This window comes from Phasianus colchicus, chromosome 4 (genome assembly GCF_987193195.1).
Source record: "Phasianus colchicus chromosome 4, bPhaCol1.hap1.1, whole genome shotgun sequence".
NCBI lineage: Eukaryota > Metazoa > Chordata > Aves > Galliformes > Phasianidae > Phasianus > Phasianus colchicus.
The window spans coordinates 58,837,130-58,853,825 of record NC_143439.1 but is presented as its reverse complement, the minus strand read 5'-3'; the positions used below and the strand labels follow the sequence as shown (position 1 = coordinate 58,853,825).

Below are 16,696 nucleotides of genomic sequence, written 5' to 3'. Positions count from 1 at the left end.
AAATCTGCAGCCGGCTCTTTCCGAGCCCTGGAGCTGCGTCTCAGTGACGCAGACGCTGCGGGCGCCCCGCAGGCACGGAGCTCCGGGCCGAACCGAGCGCTCCCTGCGCGCAGATCCCCGCAAGCGGGAAAGCAGCTCTGAGCCGCTCTGTTTATTAAAGCTCAAGAGAAGAAGATTACAGCCGCGCACGCCCGCTCGTCGGCGAGCGTCGCCAGGAGAGCCGACGGTACCGAAAGCTCTCGGAGTGTTTCGCCGCCGAGTGCGGAGCGGCCCGAGCAGGGGGCGACCGGAGGGCGGGCGGGGGGGAGGAAGGCGGGGAGGCAGGCGCGGCACTGACCTTCCCTGCGGTGCCGTCCCCCAGCACCACGAGCTTGAGCTGGCGGTCCGGGCTCTCCTCCTCCTCCGAGTCAGACATGCTCGCCGCGGGGAGAAGAAGGAGCGCGGGACGATCACGGAGCCGGCCGCGGCGCCCGGGCCGGAGCCGCCATCTTCCCCCAGCGCGGCCGCCGTCGCTATGGGCCGCACCGGACGAAACCAACGAGAGACCGGAGGGAAGGGGGAGCAGACAGGAGCTGGCGCGGCGAGACCGGCAGCCGCTGCGTGCGCACGCAGGGGGCAGCCGCGATGCCTTCACTTCCACACCCCCCCCCAGCAGGAGGGCGAGTGGCGCAGCCCGGCGCCGCGCTCAGAACGGCAGTGGTTCGGCCCGGAGCGACGCCCCGCGCGGTAACTAAGGAGCGCGGGTCAGAGGGCGCGGGGCGGAGCCGGGCCGCCTCGGCGGGTGGGGAGGGGGCGGGGATTGGGGCCCTCGCGGCCCCGCCTGCGGGATTGGCGCGGGGTCGGGGGCAGCGGGACGGAACCGGCGTGAGGGAGCAACGTGGGGCTGGGGTTGGATCCGGCACTGAGCTGTCCCCGTGCTGAGGGACGCGGCGTGGTGCCGCGGGTCCGCTGGTGGTCAGAGCTGCCGGCGCCCGGTCCGAGGGATCTCAGTCCGGCGGTGCATCGGGTGTCACGGAACTCTGAGTTAATAGCACTGTTCTCCTTTTCACAGCCTTAATTCCTGCTCGGTTTCAGGCACAGCCTTGAAAAATTATTGCTAGCTTCTTATTTTATTTGTGAGGAGCAACAGATGTCCAAGAAAGTTATGTGAAAAGCACTGGACTAAGGCTAACTCAGAGCGTTGCTCTCCCTTTGCAGCTCAAAACACTGCAGACAGACAGAAGCTCCACCAGTATGCCATCACCGACCATGTTAGCCTGTGCTCCTTGTGCTGGGAGGATGCTCACCCTTCATCCTGTGGCCCTCCATTAACCATTAACCTCCAGAGAAGAGCAGCTGTGTACCAGCCACCTTCAGATCTAGGAAAGGACAATAACAAATAAGCAAGTCCCTGGGAGATTGCCTTTGGATACATTAAAGCTGTGGTCTGTGACCCATCTTAACAGGTCTAGGAAATGCAGCAGGTCTTAACAGAACTATCTGAATCTACTTGCGTGGCTAAGGTCCATTAAGTCGTTTTCACAGATTGATAAGATATGTCAATATTTATAAAGAAATATTGTCCTGGCATAAAAAACAAGTATGCGCATCACACCTTGTCTGGCCTATTTTCTCCAAGCTGCAGTTCAACCATCTTTGACAGCTGTTTGTCTAACTTCCAAGAGCCTCCAGATAGTCATCAAAAACTGTGATGTCTCTATCTACTCAAAACTTTGCTATCCATATAGATAAACAGTAACAAAACTTTACCCCCAAGCAAATTTTAAACCACTGTGTTGTTATGCATGATGACCAGCAGTTTATAACCTCCACCTGACAGCAGCAGTCTTTCACGTATTTGAAAATTGTCTTCAGCCTTGTTTTTTGTAGACTAAACAACTCCCCTTCTTCCCATCGTTCCCTGGGTTGTCTTTACCGGACTTCTGATTATTCAAGTTGCTTTCCTTTGGCCCCTCTCCACTTGAAGCGTTGTGCCAAAACTTGGATACAGTGCTTTAGTTGAGGCCCTGTGAGTGCTGAGTGGAAGTGTTACTTCATGTGTCTTGTATACCAGACTCCTGTTTACATATCCCAGTATGAGGTTTGCTTTCTTCACAGTATGACATTACTGACTCATACTGTTTCTGATTTACTAAAAAAAAAAAAAAAGAAAAAAAAAAAGTTCTGAATCCCCTCCTGTTATAAAAATGTCATTCACTTTAAGGTTTGAATTATTGAAGTATTTAAATGTAGTGCTTTCTACATGTCCCCATGGAATGTCATCCTATATTTCAGGCTGCTCAAGCAATTTGTCATTATAACTTTATTCATAAACTTGTCCTCCAAAATGCATGCTATCCCTCCCAGCTTGGTTATATCTGCTACCTCAAGAATCATGTTCTTTATTCCAGACTCTTTATGCATGCAGTAATGCCAGATCACTGTACACCCATATGTGACACATCCTTCCAATATGCCAATAACAATTATTTGTGTATGCTTTAAACAACTTGAACAAAAGTGACAGCATAAACCATGTAAATTATATTTACCTGATGCAATTCCAAGGAGTATTTAAAACAACTCTGTATAACACCTGGCTGAAAATCATTCCTGTTTCAGTCTCTCTCAGGTTTTCTGCTTGGACATTTGTCAGAAGTTTCCAATCTTACAAGTACACAGTCTTACTGACTCCTCAGTGGGATCACGATTCCTTATGCAAAGAAAATTACTCATGTGTTCATCTGTATGCAGAATTGAGGCCAAAAGCTTTCCCAGTGACATTGTTTAAAATAGTGGAGAAAAGGCCCAAATTTCTAATGGAAAACCAGACAGACACACATCTATGTCACTTTCTCATGCTTAAAAAAAAACAAATTAAGCATGTTACTCATCAAGTATTTTCCACTTTGAATCATTTTTAGCGTAATTTTACTGCAAGTTGTCCTAAGTAGGAATGTCACAGGATCAGCATCAGGGTACAGCCAAGCGGCATTTGTCAGGAGGAAGGGCACTGGGGATGAATGTGGAATTTTCCTTGAAGACTCCTCACATACAGGGCTGTTGCTCTTACCATGAGGCTTTTAAAAGCTCTACACTCTTATCAGGGCAGACCGCTTATAAGCCACTGGGAATATTGGTGGAACCATCCCCACTCCAGCTGATTCTGCTGCAGTCTCCTTGGAAGTGAACAGAAAAATATGAATTTAAGGATTCTCAATCAAGCTATCTACAACTCATGAAGAAAAGGGGCTTTTTTCTCTCCTTTCTCCAGAAGAGATGTTAATACCCATGCTCTCATAGCATAGGTTAGCTAGTAAAACACAAGCCAGGCTCCTCATTTTTATTACAGTTTTTCCACCAGGAGCTCAGCTTTATGTTTTCATATATTGAGGACCACAGTTCAGTCATGGAACACTTTTGCACGCAGGTGCCACAGCCTTGCTGCTGCCTCAGCCCTTATGGAACTTTTGTGGGTAAGCCAAGGCTCCAGCCCAGAGGGAAGAGCTGGGCTCTGTACCAAAATGGCCGCCCTGCCCTGACAGAGCACACGGCGCCTTTAAGGCACATGTCAGGAGGCGTGAGGGTATTACGGCCATTTGAGGCAGGTGCAGTTCACCTCAGGATGGAGGGCAGCAGCTGAGGGGAAGGCAGGAGGGAGCTGGTGTCACCCTTAAATACAAGAGAAATAAGATTTGCCCAGTGCTTTTGTGTGAGAGTTTTAGAGGGGTTTGGGGCTGAGTGTGCAAAAGTGGGACAGTCAGAGGAATGTGTTCCATGCTCAGTGTATTCTCCTTTGCAAGGTGACAAAGAAATGTCTGTGTTGTAATACATGTCCCCAGAGTTACTTTTCTTCCCAGTTCATTTTTCCTCTAGAAAAACTCCTGATTTTCTTTAGCTTCGTCATTTAAGTGAGTGAACAGTACAGGAGGAGTATTTCATCTCTGTTGTAGCATTCATGAGCTTATTTGTCCCGAGGCTGCATTGTTTATCTATTTAAATGAGTGCTTAGATATTAAAGAATAATTTTGTAAATAAAAACACACAATCAGACATCTCAGCCCCAAAGCCTCCTTGCATTTGTTAAGTGTATGGGTTACTTGTATTGCAAGTGTTAAGTGGTTGACTAAACTCCTTTTTTACTATGTTAAAAATCTGTGTATGAAATTAAATTATGTATTTCTGAAATAGCATTCTTAACTAATTATTTTCTAAGCCTCAACAGCTTTTTATAGCTGAAAGGAGGCTGGTTTGGGGCTACTTGATACTCTAAACCTAAGGAAACATATGAGCAATGGTTGAGAAGTCCTGGGATTAGCAAACTGAACGCAATGCAGACCCTTTTATTCATGATAGAAGTATGGTCATAATTTGAATTTTTTCTTCAGCATTTTTTTGGATGCTAAGAATCCTTGAGCATTGCTTTGCAATAAAACTTTCTTGCAAGAGTACCTTAATCACCCAACAACATGGAAATTAAATGTATGGTATTCAGTAGATAATCACTATTTAGATACTTTCTCTTTTGATATTAATTATAGTCTCTGCATATTATATCTTATTCCTTTATGAAGAAACATCACTAATAGTCCTGATCATACTTTCAGTGATAAAGTGAGATGGTAGTAATTTGAAAATCTCCAAATTAAATATAATTTCTAAATATGAAGCTAATTGTAATCCCATCCTCAGTCACATTTTGGCCTATTAGTCAGGCTGAGCATTTTCTATTGAATTAAATTAATTTCTGTATATGAAACCAAACTGTATGGAGAATCTCCTATGTCTATACTTCAGATGAAGGGAGAGAATTTCAATTCCCTTACCTGATAGTTCTCAATCAGTAGACTCTTGGGTATGTGAAACACCTTGCAGGAGACCCTGAGAGGTTACTGAGAAAAAGAAGCCAGATGTCAGAAGGCTTACATGTAGCAAAGGTAGGATTTCACTTTCAGCTGAGACTTTCAGGTGTCTGTAAGTCTGATTGCTCTGCTGCTGCTGAAGGCTGCTACTTTATCTCCCACTTTTATCAGCACACAGTGAATTTGAAAAAAAAAGAAAAGAAAGAAAGAAAAAAAAATCTTCATTTGATCTGATTATTTATTTTCCGCTGCAAAATAAACTAAAATCACTACATCCATGGGAAATAGTTATAGCAAAAATCAATTAATTGTGTAATCCTTCCCTGTGTCAGAGCTGGGTTTACTCCTCCCAAATACTCACATTAGGTGTGGATCAACCTGAATGAGGTGGAAATATGGACTAATGGAAAAATGAATAGCACGTGTGAGATCCTGCAACCTTTCTGCCATTCTTATCTGCACTGTGTCTTCAGCACTTGAGGGAACAACACATTTCTCTGTTTGATTGTCTGGGAGCCATGTCCTCTGTTACCAATACAAGCTACTCCTTTTTGTTCTGCTGTTTCTTCTTGTGCTTACACACACACACACACACACACATTTCTTACTGTATTTCATTCATGCAAGGTTTTCTGTTTCAAATCCTTGCAGTTGAGATCCATGGACTCTCTTAAACTTCAAGATGGAAATTGCTACTATATCTAATTGAATGAGGAGGGTGTCCTTGAAAAGAAAAAGTGTTGCAGCGAAAGGTGGAATGTGCATCAGTAAAAAATAACAATAGCAAATCTATTATGTTGATCTTGCTACCATGCTCTGGAGCAGAATAGAAAAATAGCTGTTACTTTTCATTGTAGTAGAGATTTGAAAATATTTTTTATAAAGTTTCTTCTTCATTGATGTCATCTCTAACGTCTTTGCCAGGTCATCTTTCTTCTGTGCTGTTTGATTATTATGCCTTGAGTCAGACTGAATGATTATTGCAGCTGACTAGACTGGCAACTGAATGGAAATGGTAAATAATCATTTGTTTTTAATACACTGTAAAAAACAGTTCCTACTCAAGTTAGAAATACTTGCTTTTGGAAGAGCATTCTTCCATTTTGCTTCTTGCTAACCCAAGGTCATTTAAGGAATAATTGTCTTAAGTGCTTGGTGATTACAGTGATGTAAACGTCTCTGGCCCAGACGCTGCAGTGAACAAGACTTTCCACAGAGGAATATGGTTAAACCAAAGGCTGCCACTTTTATGAGCTACATTGCATAATAAAACGGGGAAGAACCGCTAGCCAGCTGTTCTCCACAAACTACCCACTAAAATGGGACCAGTGAGGTTCACCAAGCATGGGACTATGGAGGCCAAGCTAAATGTTTAAGAGATGGCTAACCTCATCCACCCTCCCACAAAAGTGGCGAAGGCGTTTGGTGCTAAATAACACATCTTCTTCTGCCTTGTCTGTGCCAGGGAAAGAAGAGTGAAGTAAATAGTAGCTTTTTTTTTTTTCTTTTTTCTTTTATTTGTGTAAGGTGCTAAATTTTCCTTACATTGTAAAAAGGAAAATAGCTAAATATCACCTGGGCAGTATTTAAGACACTGACAGAAATTCTGGCCACAGCTAACATGAAAAGCCCACATTGGAAATTTGCTCTCTGTTTGTGTGAATTCACAAACAAGTTCTCTGGTCTTTCCATTAGCCGAATTTGCTAGTAAAGCCACACCACATTTGCAGTGTGGTAAACATTTTTTTCTCACTGTTGAAGGAAAGCATGTTAGCTAACTCAGTAGAAAATCCAGCTACAGCCAGCTAAATAACAACAGCTAGAGAAACAAAAAAGGTCAAAAAGATCTAGAGAACAAGATCTCCTCTATAGGAGAGACAACTTAAATTCACACAAAGTGAGTCTAAGTTCTACTGAAAAAGTCAGTGCAAGTTTGAAATTTCCCATCTCATTAGAATAATAGAGAACTGTGTCTTTCTCAGTGTTGACCTGTTACCAATCTGGTGAAAAGTAAGGTCATAACATTTTTCTTCTTTTTGTAATGAATGTGGAAAACAATTCTAGGAGCACTTTATAGAATCTAGGAAGGTAGTATCAGAAGGAAGTGTCTGAATCATCAGTGTCTTCTTGTAGAATCTAAAGAATTGGAAGAATTAAGCCAGGAAGAACTCATAGGTAGAAATAAAGACAGCAAAGCTGCACGCACAAGCAAAGCAAAATGAAGCAAGTATTCATTCACTACTTCCCATCAGCAGGCAGATGTCTAGTTGCATCCTGGAAGGCAAGGCCTCAGCAAATGCAAAGGTTACTTGGGAAGAGAAATGCCATAATCCTGCATTCTCACTTCTTCTTCCTTTCCCCCAGCATCTGTTTCTGAGTGCAATGCAATATGGTATGGGATATCCCCATGGTCAGTTGGAGTCAGCTCTCCCAGCTTGTTTCTTGCCTCCAACTTCCTCACTGGGAGAAAGCGAAGATACTTTGGTGTTGTACAAACATTGCTTAACAACAGTGAAATATCAATGTGTTATCAATGCTGTTTTAGTTACCAGTTCAAGAATAGCACCGTACTGGCTGCCATGAAGAAAATTAGCTCCATTGCAGGCAGACTCAGTACACACCTGAAGATATGGTTGCTAGTTTCCAAAAGCAATCAATTTATATATCTGAGTTTTATCCCACATCAAGTATTCCAGTCCACGGTTACTGAGTCCTTTTGGCCCAGTATAACTATAGCCACTGCTATAGCTTTCAAACATCCTTTTATCAGTTAACTAGACTAATCCTGCTTTTTGTGGTGAGCTTATCAAGAAATGCATTCCTCAAGGTTGCAGGTGAACCTTATCCTTGAGGTAGCCCATCCCTACTGACATGATACATCTTTCAGTAATACCACAATAATTTTCCCTTCAGCTAGTTCACCCATTTTAGTTTATCTACTAATTTTCACCTTTCTCACTTGATGAGTAAATACCCTATCTTTGTCGGTCTGCATAGACTATACCTATCTAGATGGTATCTCCCTTGTCTAAAAAATCTTTCAGCAAAGAAAACTGTCACATCAATCTGACACAATCTATCTGAAGTAAACCTGTGTTGCAACATAGTATTTTCCACTTACCCAAGGGTTTTGTCACTTATTCTGTTATCACCCTGAACCTTATGCCAAGAGAAATCAGTACATCAGTAAATGCTTTTATATAATCTATCAATCTATGAAGATACAATCTCCTTGTGAACAATTCACAATAAGATAAACTCTGTTTACTGGATAAATAAATGATTGCAACTGATTTTTTAAATATCCACAATAATGAATGTATCCCTTCAGTCGTTTTTGTGGTCAGTCTTTCTATCGTCAATCTTTATTGATCTGTATCCAAAGAAATGGACATACATGAGCTGGATGAATCTTGGCATGGGAAATTCACTACAATCCCTTTTCTGCCAAGTCTGACAGACCTGCTCAAAGTCATATATAATGTCATCCTCAAAGGCAAGATTAGAACACAGGGCTCCTTACCTTGACCTCTCCAGAAATACATTTATCTCCACCACTAAACTGCAAGTGTTACAGTTGTGACTGCTATACCTAAGCACACAATTCTGTGTGCTCACACTGCAGCACATGCCAACCGTGCTTTCCATGTGATCTCACCTAATTAGTTCCCTAGACTCCTAGCCTTTCTTTTACTAGTCTTTCTATAGCATGGAAAAATATTCTGAGTTGTGATCTGCTTGGCGAAACTTGAACTTCTGTTCCAGCAGCTTTTCTCCCAGAAAGAGATCCCTTTTGGTTATACTCATGGTTACGCATCTGCATAGGTCTTTAAGGAGCCCCCATACTACATGGCAAAAGTCTGTTACCAGTCCAGTTACACCAAGATGAAGGTGTGAAGAGGTGAGAACCTGTTCCTCCACTCCTTCACGGTTCCACCTGCTTTTCTATAAGCATCTTAACTGGAAGATACTGGTGACCCAGTATAGTCATCTGTCATAGTGAATAAAGTCACCTCATTATTTCCTTGTTCTCCTTTGAGGTAAATTCCTCATTCTTCCTTTGTGCCTAACTTGCAAAGTTGCAATTTTTAGGGAGCAAATATGATCCAATGGCTACAGTTGTGTAAATTGCTTAAGTGAACTGAGATTCTAATCCATGACTAGGGATTTTAGCTGCCTTAATTGTATGATCAGTGTCATAAGTCAGCTGCTTACCTTGGTATGGAATTACTCAGATGGATGCACACTTTCTTTTGTAACCGTCATGGAGGGTTAAGTTTGCAGACACCTGAGCTTGATTTTCTTGAATAGATAATTATTCCAGTCAAAAAATGAGCTTGACATATCTGTAAAGCACCATTTAGTAGCTCCTGCTCATGCTCTGTTGTGCTTCTGGTGTCTACGTAAGATGCAGGGCAAGAGATGATCAGGCCTGATGCTACCTCCATGAACTGTGTGCCATGTCAGTGCAACACGTTGGCAGCGTAAGACAAGGATGACTGCACCATTAAATATGCTGTGCTTTGACAGAAAAATGATCCCCATCTGAATAACTAAACATAATGTCTTAATTAATTTTGAAACATCTATTGTGCCCAACAGGCATTCTTGTCACTAACCAGAGTGACAGAGGGCTCTGACTCACAGAGGGCAAACAGCTGCAGCAGTTCAAGATGTTATCATCCTCACTCCCTCCGTTATTTTATTCCACACCCCTGCCCGCGGTTACCACCACAGCAAGAAGTTTGGAAGGAACAAATGTGCACCCACACCTCCCCACCCCACAGCCTCCTGCCTTCCTTTGTATGAACTCGTCTTCACTACGGACTCAGCGATGCCCTGAGCAGCAAGTCTGGGCAAGTATTCCTTCTGCCATTTTGGTTATGCAGCAAACCAGCTGATGTCCCAGCTGGGCAGTGGGGAATCTCAGTCAGATTCAGCATCTGGCCTGGGGGAGCTTTAATAAACGTATTCTCTTGGATATTGTTGGTATTATTTAATTCAGTGCAGCTTTGTGATAATGTAGCTCAGCTGAAATGACAAAAGGCTGTAGTTTCAGAGGCGTTTCCTGTCCATCTTTCTTACTGCACATAAGTAAAAGTAAAATGAGAGAAGGTTGCTGGCAATCTGTGAGTCTGACCATCAAAATAACGTCTGAGATAACTGATTTTCAAATCTCTACTTAGTACTGATTTTCTCCTGGTGTGTTATCAAAACCCTTTATTCACTCAAAACGCTTTCATTCAGCAATAGTCAGTGTGCTCCCAACTTAATCTCCTCCTAGGAAATGCTTTATCTTTGAGGCCGCTTAGTTTACCACTGCCAAAACTATAGGTGTTCCAGGCAGAACTGGATTTATGAAGCTTTATGGTATGATTATCTCAGATCTGGGTTTAGCTAAACTATTAGCAGACAGAGGAATACAGAAAGTGGTCAGTAAGGAAGAGATTAATGGGAAGAACCCCACAAAAAAATTAAACAATGTCTATGACAGAATTTACGTAACTAATTTTGTTCTGAAGTAGACCATGTAACTAAAGTTTTGAGACTATGCAAGTGTTACTAACAGGAGATTGGGTGTTCTTTACAATGTCTTGAGGCTTCCATCACACACCCTTGTACCATCTAATAATGGTTCCAATCCTATTGATTTTACTAAATTATTCTTCAGGGAGAATGCCTGCTAGTTAATAACAAAATGAAGAGATTTGTTTTCACTTGGCGATGTGTTAAATAGTTTCAGCACTTGCACATTGCATTGGCTGTGAAATACTATGAAATACTGTGAAAATTAACTACTGTGAAAAATGCGCGCCTAGAGTGCTAAGAGAAACAAGATGCAATTAGATACAATTAGATACGTTTTCTCACCATGAGATACCGTTTGAAATGTTTGGTGTCTTTTACTTTCATTATTTGGAACTAGAGTAAACATTTTTGTAAGAAAATGTGATATTGGTCTTGATAGTGTTCCCTTCAGTGGATAAACACATGCGCACATACAGCTGCTGTACACACAGACTCGTGTGGATGTGACAACTGGAGCACATCAAGTGAAGTGGCTCAATACTAGACTCTCACTGGCAATCATAAACCTGTTGGATGCTGTGCAACTCTGACACTTTGCTGTGGGGCTTCAGTGGCAGCTGTAATCTTCTGAAAAGAAAAAAAAAAATAAATTGCTCTTATAAATGTCTGAGCTCTTTGGCCAAGTTCCTGAGATCCTTCGCCTACGCAAAACCGCCTTGTCCTGAAGCTCTGTTAATGCATTAAAGTGTTACCAGAGATCTCCACTGATCTCACTTTGTCATCCAAGAGCTTTTCCAAAATATTCCCTGCTAGATTTTAGCATTAATTGGTGTGTGTTGGTATGTTTTCATTTGTCCTGAATCATTCGATGACTCTCAAGTGTAATCCAAGGATCTTTGTGCCAGACTCTTGCCATGAGCATGTAAGGAATTTTTTGAGATCAAAGGAGAAAATCTGGCTGGTCTGAAGAATGATATCATTTCTAACTCTGGTTTATTTTCTGCCTAGTGAGAACGAAGAGAAGAAAGCTTTATACAATATACAGTGTAAACATAACAGAAGGCACGAGCCTGTCAGCCTATCATTGACATGAGACATGCATACCTGGATTCTGACAACGATATTTTGTGAGCAAATGCAATAATGAAGCTTTTAAAAGCATGCATTTAAGGATGGTGACTGGTGTCGAGCTGTGTTCATACAAGTTGTGATTTAAAAGGCTGGAGGCCTCAATGTGAGCCACTAAAATTCAAGATGACAGAAACTTTAAAAAATTTATTGCTTTGCATTTAATAAAATATACATTTACAAGCTGTCATTTTGAAATACTGAATAACTCAGAGTTTGGAATGCTGAGCACCAGTTCAGATTGTGCCTGAGGTACATTGCTTACTATTTACAGTGTTTCTCAGATACTCAGAAAATAATCTTTCAGTCCAGGAAGTGTCTTTTTGTTATATCTCTGTTAATTTGGATTTGTGTTCCCTCCTCTTCCCCCCCCAAAAAAATTAACTAACTTTGCATGAAGAAATATGTCTTGTCATTAAAGATAAAAAGGCACAATTAAAAGCTCCCTTTCTTCTTGTTTAATGTGCTAATATGAGAACATTAAGGCCAATGTACCATCTACTGCTTGGTTGCTGCAGCTGTCTGGAGCTTTTATTAATTTACAGACTCAATTATGTAGACTCTTAAATCCAGAATACTGGTGGGTGGTAAGGTAGATGGCTAATGAAGAAACATAGGGTAGGAAACTCCTTTAATGCCTGTTTTATATGTATCTTGGGTAACATTTTTAGGAGAACAAGGATCAAAGATCGTAACTTTAAGAAACTCTCAAGACGAAAATAAATGTACACGGTTTTAGGCACCCCTAAAAATTATGAGATGGCTAATATCCTCATGATTCTGTGGTCTGATCTAAAACAAAAATATTAAGCCAAATGTTTGGCTCTGTACAATAAAAACAGATTATCTAATAGTTTCCAGTGGGAAATATGAGAAAGACCATTCATAAAGCCTCCTAATAGTTATGAATTATAAGGACTTCCTCGTTTTCAGTATAAACTGAGACCCTGATAGAAACTGTTAGATATTTATGCATATGCCCTCAAAGGGACTACACATGGACATTTTTAATTAACATTATTTGCAACACCTTCCTCAAGTTGTTCATTATTAATTTGACATGTTTTGAAGTTCTTACCAGAAAGTTTTCATCACTCACTCTAATTGTACCATTCTTATGTGACTTTAATACTTTCAAAAGGATATAGTGATTTGCAATTTACACTTATTTTACTTTAAAAAGAAAACTCTGTTTAAGTAATCCAGGTCATAGCACACCAAAAAAAAGAAAAAAAGAGGAGGGGAAGGGGAAGAGGACGGGGAAAGGGAAAGGGAAAGGGAAAGGGAAAGGGAAAGGGAAAGGGAAAGGGAAAGGGAAAGGGAAAGGGAAAGGGAAAGGGAAAGGGAAAGGGAAAGGGAAAGGGAAAGGGAAAGGGAAAGGGAAAGGGAAAGGGAAGGGGAAAGGGAAGGGGAAAGGGAAGGGGAAGGGGAAAGGGAAGGGGAAGGGGAAAGGGAAGGGGAAGGGGAAAGGGAAGGGGAAAGGGAAAGGGAAAGGGAAAGGGAAAGGGAAAGGGAAAGGGAAAGGGAAAGGGAAAGGGAAAGGGAAAGGGAAAGGGAAAGGGAAAGGGAAAGGGAAAGGGAAAGGGAAAGGGAAAGGGAAAGGGAAAGGAAAGGTGAAGGGGAAAGAGAAGTGGAAAGGAAAGGGGAAGGGAAGGGAAGGGGAAGGGAAAGGGGGAAGGGGAAGGGGGAAGGGAAGGGAAAAGGGAAGGGGAAAGGGAAGGGGAAATGGAAAGGGAAAGGGAAAGGGAAAGGGAAAGGGAAAGGGAAAGGGAAAGGGAAAGGGAAAGGGAAAGGGAAAGGGAAAGGGAAAGGGAAAGGGAAAGGGAAAGGGAAAGGGAAAGGGAAAGGGAAAGGGAAAGGGAAAGGGAAAGGGAAAGGGAAAGGGGAGGGGAAAGGGGAGGGGAAAGGGAAGGCAAGGCAAGGGAAAATTAAACAGCTGTTGGGTCATTCCTGTTAACATGTCAATAGGCCTTCTCTGTAATGGAAAAATGAAAAAAGAGAGAGAGAGAATTTAAAAGTAAAGTCATAATTTGTCAGACTTTCTGCATTTCCAGATATGCCTCTGTTGTCCTCATTTCACCCTGCCCTTTCCAGCTCCCCAAATGTTTCAGTGTTTCCTAGTGGGTATAAAGGAGTATATTGCCCTCAGTTCACCTCATCTGTCTTCCCTGTTCAGATGTCACTGCCAAGACATGGCTAAATACCCCTTCCCATATGTACAGCGGGACACTGGAAAGACCTGAAGGATCAGCAAAGCCTGAGATGAACCATGATAGGCGCAGGAAAGCCTGCTTCTCCTTTGAGAAGGTCCAATGAGTTTCAAGTGTGCTTAGATTTGCTCTTTAGGTAGAAGCTCATGCTGCAGTGTAGTGCCTTAGAGAAAAAGGGCACTTGGCACTTCGCAGCTGTTAAATTGTCTGCAGAATCTGCTACCGTTTTTATACCTTTTCGTTGAAACTTGGCGACAGTGACCTGTTCTGTAGCTGATAGCGTACACTGTAGAACACGAGGTGGCAGTGTCACACGCGGTGTGCCAAAGGGACTGCGGGCGTCCGGCTGTGCCCCGGGGGAATGGGGCAGAGGTGGGCACCACTGATGGCTTGGTGCTTCCTGTGGAAGTGAAGGGTCCTTTGTGTTCCTGGAATATCCAGAAAATACCCTACGGAAGGAATAAAGAAACAGTATTTGCCTCTAAGCAAATCTTGCTGCCTTGCAGATCTCCGTAGTCTCCAGGTTTGAGATGGTGCATGGAAACATAAAATATATGTCTTCCGAAATTACCAAGAAAAGCCGGCCTTCTGCCGGTGGAAATTTGCTCGTCTTTTTTTTTTTTTTTTTTTTTTTTTTTTCCCCCTAGGTTTTTCAGAGAACAGAACTTTAGGTTGTTGAAAAGACGGATATTTTTCCCCCAGAAATTCATATCGCCTCCCTCTGTAGCTAGCGAGAGGCACGCATGCAGTAAGTGCCCAATCTTTGTCAAAGGCATACAGTATTAATTAGTTCTTAAATGCCATGTTTTTGTCACATTGCTTGCCTTTGGAAGCTCACTGCAATTAACGTGGGTGAGCAGGTGAAGGTGAGAAAGAGTGAGCGTGATCCAAAACCTGTGACCAAAGTCCCAGATCAAACCGCGTAGAAATTGATCCTGGAGCCCAGACACCTGGAAGGTCCTGGTGGGGACCACACCACTATGTCCAACCCCATGATGGTATCTAACAACTGCTCTGCTGAGTTCGGGGGCTTCTACGCAGATAGCTTCCCAACTCTGCCCCACTCCTCCTCCCACTGAGGGCCATGGATCTGTTACTTTGCATGATACAGTTCCAGACCCTCAGCTTTTCGCTTCCAACCGAGCAAAATTTTCACTGAGTTTCACTGCTCAAACAAGGGCATTTCATTATTGCACTGGCTTTTCTTTATGCTAATTGAATGGCGCTAAGTCTGTTCCTACAAGGAAAAACAAAAAAAAAAAAAAATGGAAGAAAGGGTAAGGAAGACTTCTGACAAGAAATAGCCAACACGAACTTGCGAAATATATACAGTAATGAACAGTTTTCTCGTTGTGAACGTATTTAGAAACATATAAGAGAACTTCAAGGAGTTTTCCCGTAGACCCAAACCTGGGCAGACCCGCCAGGAGCAGGAGGAGGGGTGTGGAGGTGCCGGAGGAGAAGAGGGAGCAGAACAGCACCGGGCCCTCCAGAAGCTGCCGTCGGGGCAAACAGCCGGGCTGTAACCTGTGTCGGCCACGCCGAAACGATGCTCCTCCTCCTCATAAAAACATCCCTGGGAACCCTCAGCCAGGCGACTCCCTCAGAGTCCTTATTTGAAAGCGAGTAGAAATTGAGAAAATAGACCGCTTGCTTCGTTAAAATGAAGATCCGCAGTTCCCAGGCGGCAGGTGTCCGAAAGGATTCCTTTGGGGGCCGCTCCCTGCGGTCACTGCGGGGCTGACAATGTTTCCCGAAACGGCGATAACGAACCGCGCTGTGCGGGAGCGCAACGCAACGCCGGGAGCCGACCTCGGTCCCTCCATCCTCACCCTTCGTTGGGATTCGTTCAAAATCAAATTAAATTAAATTAAAAATGAGGAGAAATGATATTCCGAGTGCGTGTCCGGGGTGGAGGGGCGGGGGGGCACAGTAGGTGCTCCAGGGAAGTCCCGACGCCCGCAGGGACGGGAAAAATACTCCGCACCGGGGCACCGGGGGAAAGTTTTCAATGGAAAGCAGCTCCTCTCCCGTTCGTTTTACCGCTTATCCTCCCCACCGCCCTTTTCTTCTCTCCCTCTATAGGACTGTACAGCCTCACGTTGAGGAGTGCCGGGGATCCCATCGTTGTGCAGACACAAACTCGGGGGCATCGCCCGCAGGGCCGCCTCCGGCTTTCGGAGAGTCACCCGCGGCACGGAGCTGCTGCCGGGGCTCTCGGTGGCGGGGGCCGGCTCCTGGGGAAGGGCTGGGGCCGGGGGGGGGCATCCCAGGTGCCGGGCATCCCCGGAGGAGAGGGGCGAATGCCGTCGGGGCCGGCGGCCGCAGAGACACATATGGTGCGTGGATTTAGGTGTCAAAAGTCGGCGAATTAGAAATGGTAATTGTCCGTCATTATGGGTGAAACGCGATCTATCACAACAACTGGAACATGTCTGGGCGCTAGCAAAAATAATTTGAATGATTAGCGATCATTATGGATGTCAAGCCGCGTCCATTAAGTCGTATGAAGAAATTACCCTTGACGTGCAAAATCAAACTACAAATACACACGGCGAGCACGGAGGAACCCTCCCCGCTCCTTCACAGCGGCGATCGAGGGACGGGGCGGGGGGGGGGGCCGGAGCTGCTGGCGGTGCCGTCCGGGGACAGCAGCGGAGCTACTCTGCGCAGCGCTGCGCGGTGGCACCGCGATGGACGAACCCGCGTGTCCCGGCCCTCGGCAAAGGGACCGCGCCGCTTCCGGGGCCTCTGGTAAAAGGGCTTTGGGAACGAGATTCTTCCCGAGGCTCGAGCAATTTCCAAGCAGTTTCCACTTCCCTATACTTTTCATAAGATATTTGTCTTTGGTTGTTGTTTTTATTTATTTATTTATTTATTTATTTATTTATTTATTAATTATTACTTTCCCCTTTAAGGAGTCATTGCTACATATTTTTTTCCTCGCAGCCTCTCCCTCCGCTTCTAATTCTTCTTTCTCGAAGTCGT

The 16,696-nt window shown here is 43.8% G+C and overlaps 1 protein-coding gene across 2 annotated transcripts in view; it reads right to left on the bottom strand.

The window, feature by feature from the left end:
* Window positions 1–737, bottom strand: part of RAB28 (RAB28, member RAS oncogene family) — a 60,228-nt gene extending 59,491 nt beyond the window's left edge. Inside the window, exon 1 of one of the 2 annotated variants that reach the window (XM_031588386.2) lies at window positions 338–737. In XM_031588386.2, the coding sequence (XP_031444246.2) occupies window positions 338–415 (78 nt within the window). In that variant the 5' untranslated portion in view covers window positions 416–737. The remainder of the gene's footprint in view (window positions 1–337) is intronic. The other variant, XM_031588387.2, reaches the window with a different exon arrangement.
* Window positions 738–16,696: the final 15,959 nt, after the last annotated feature.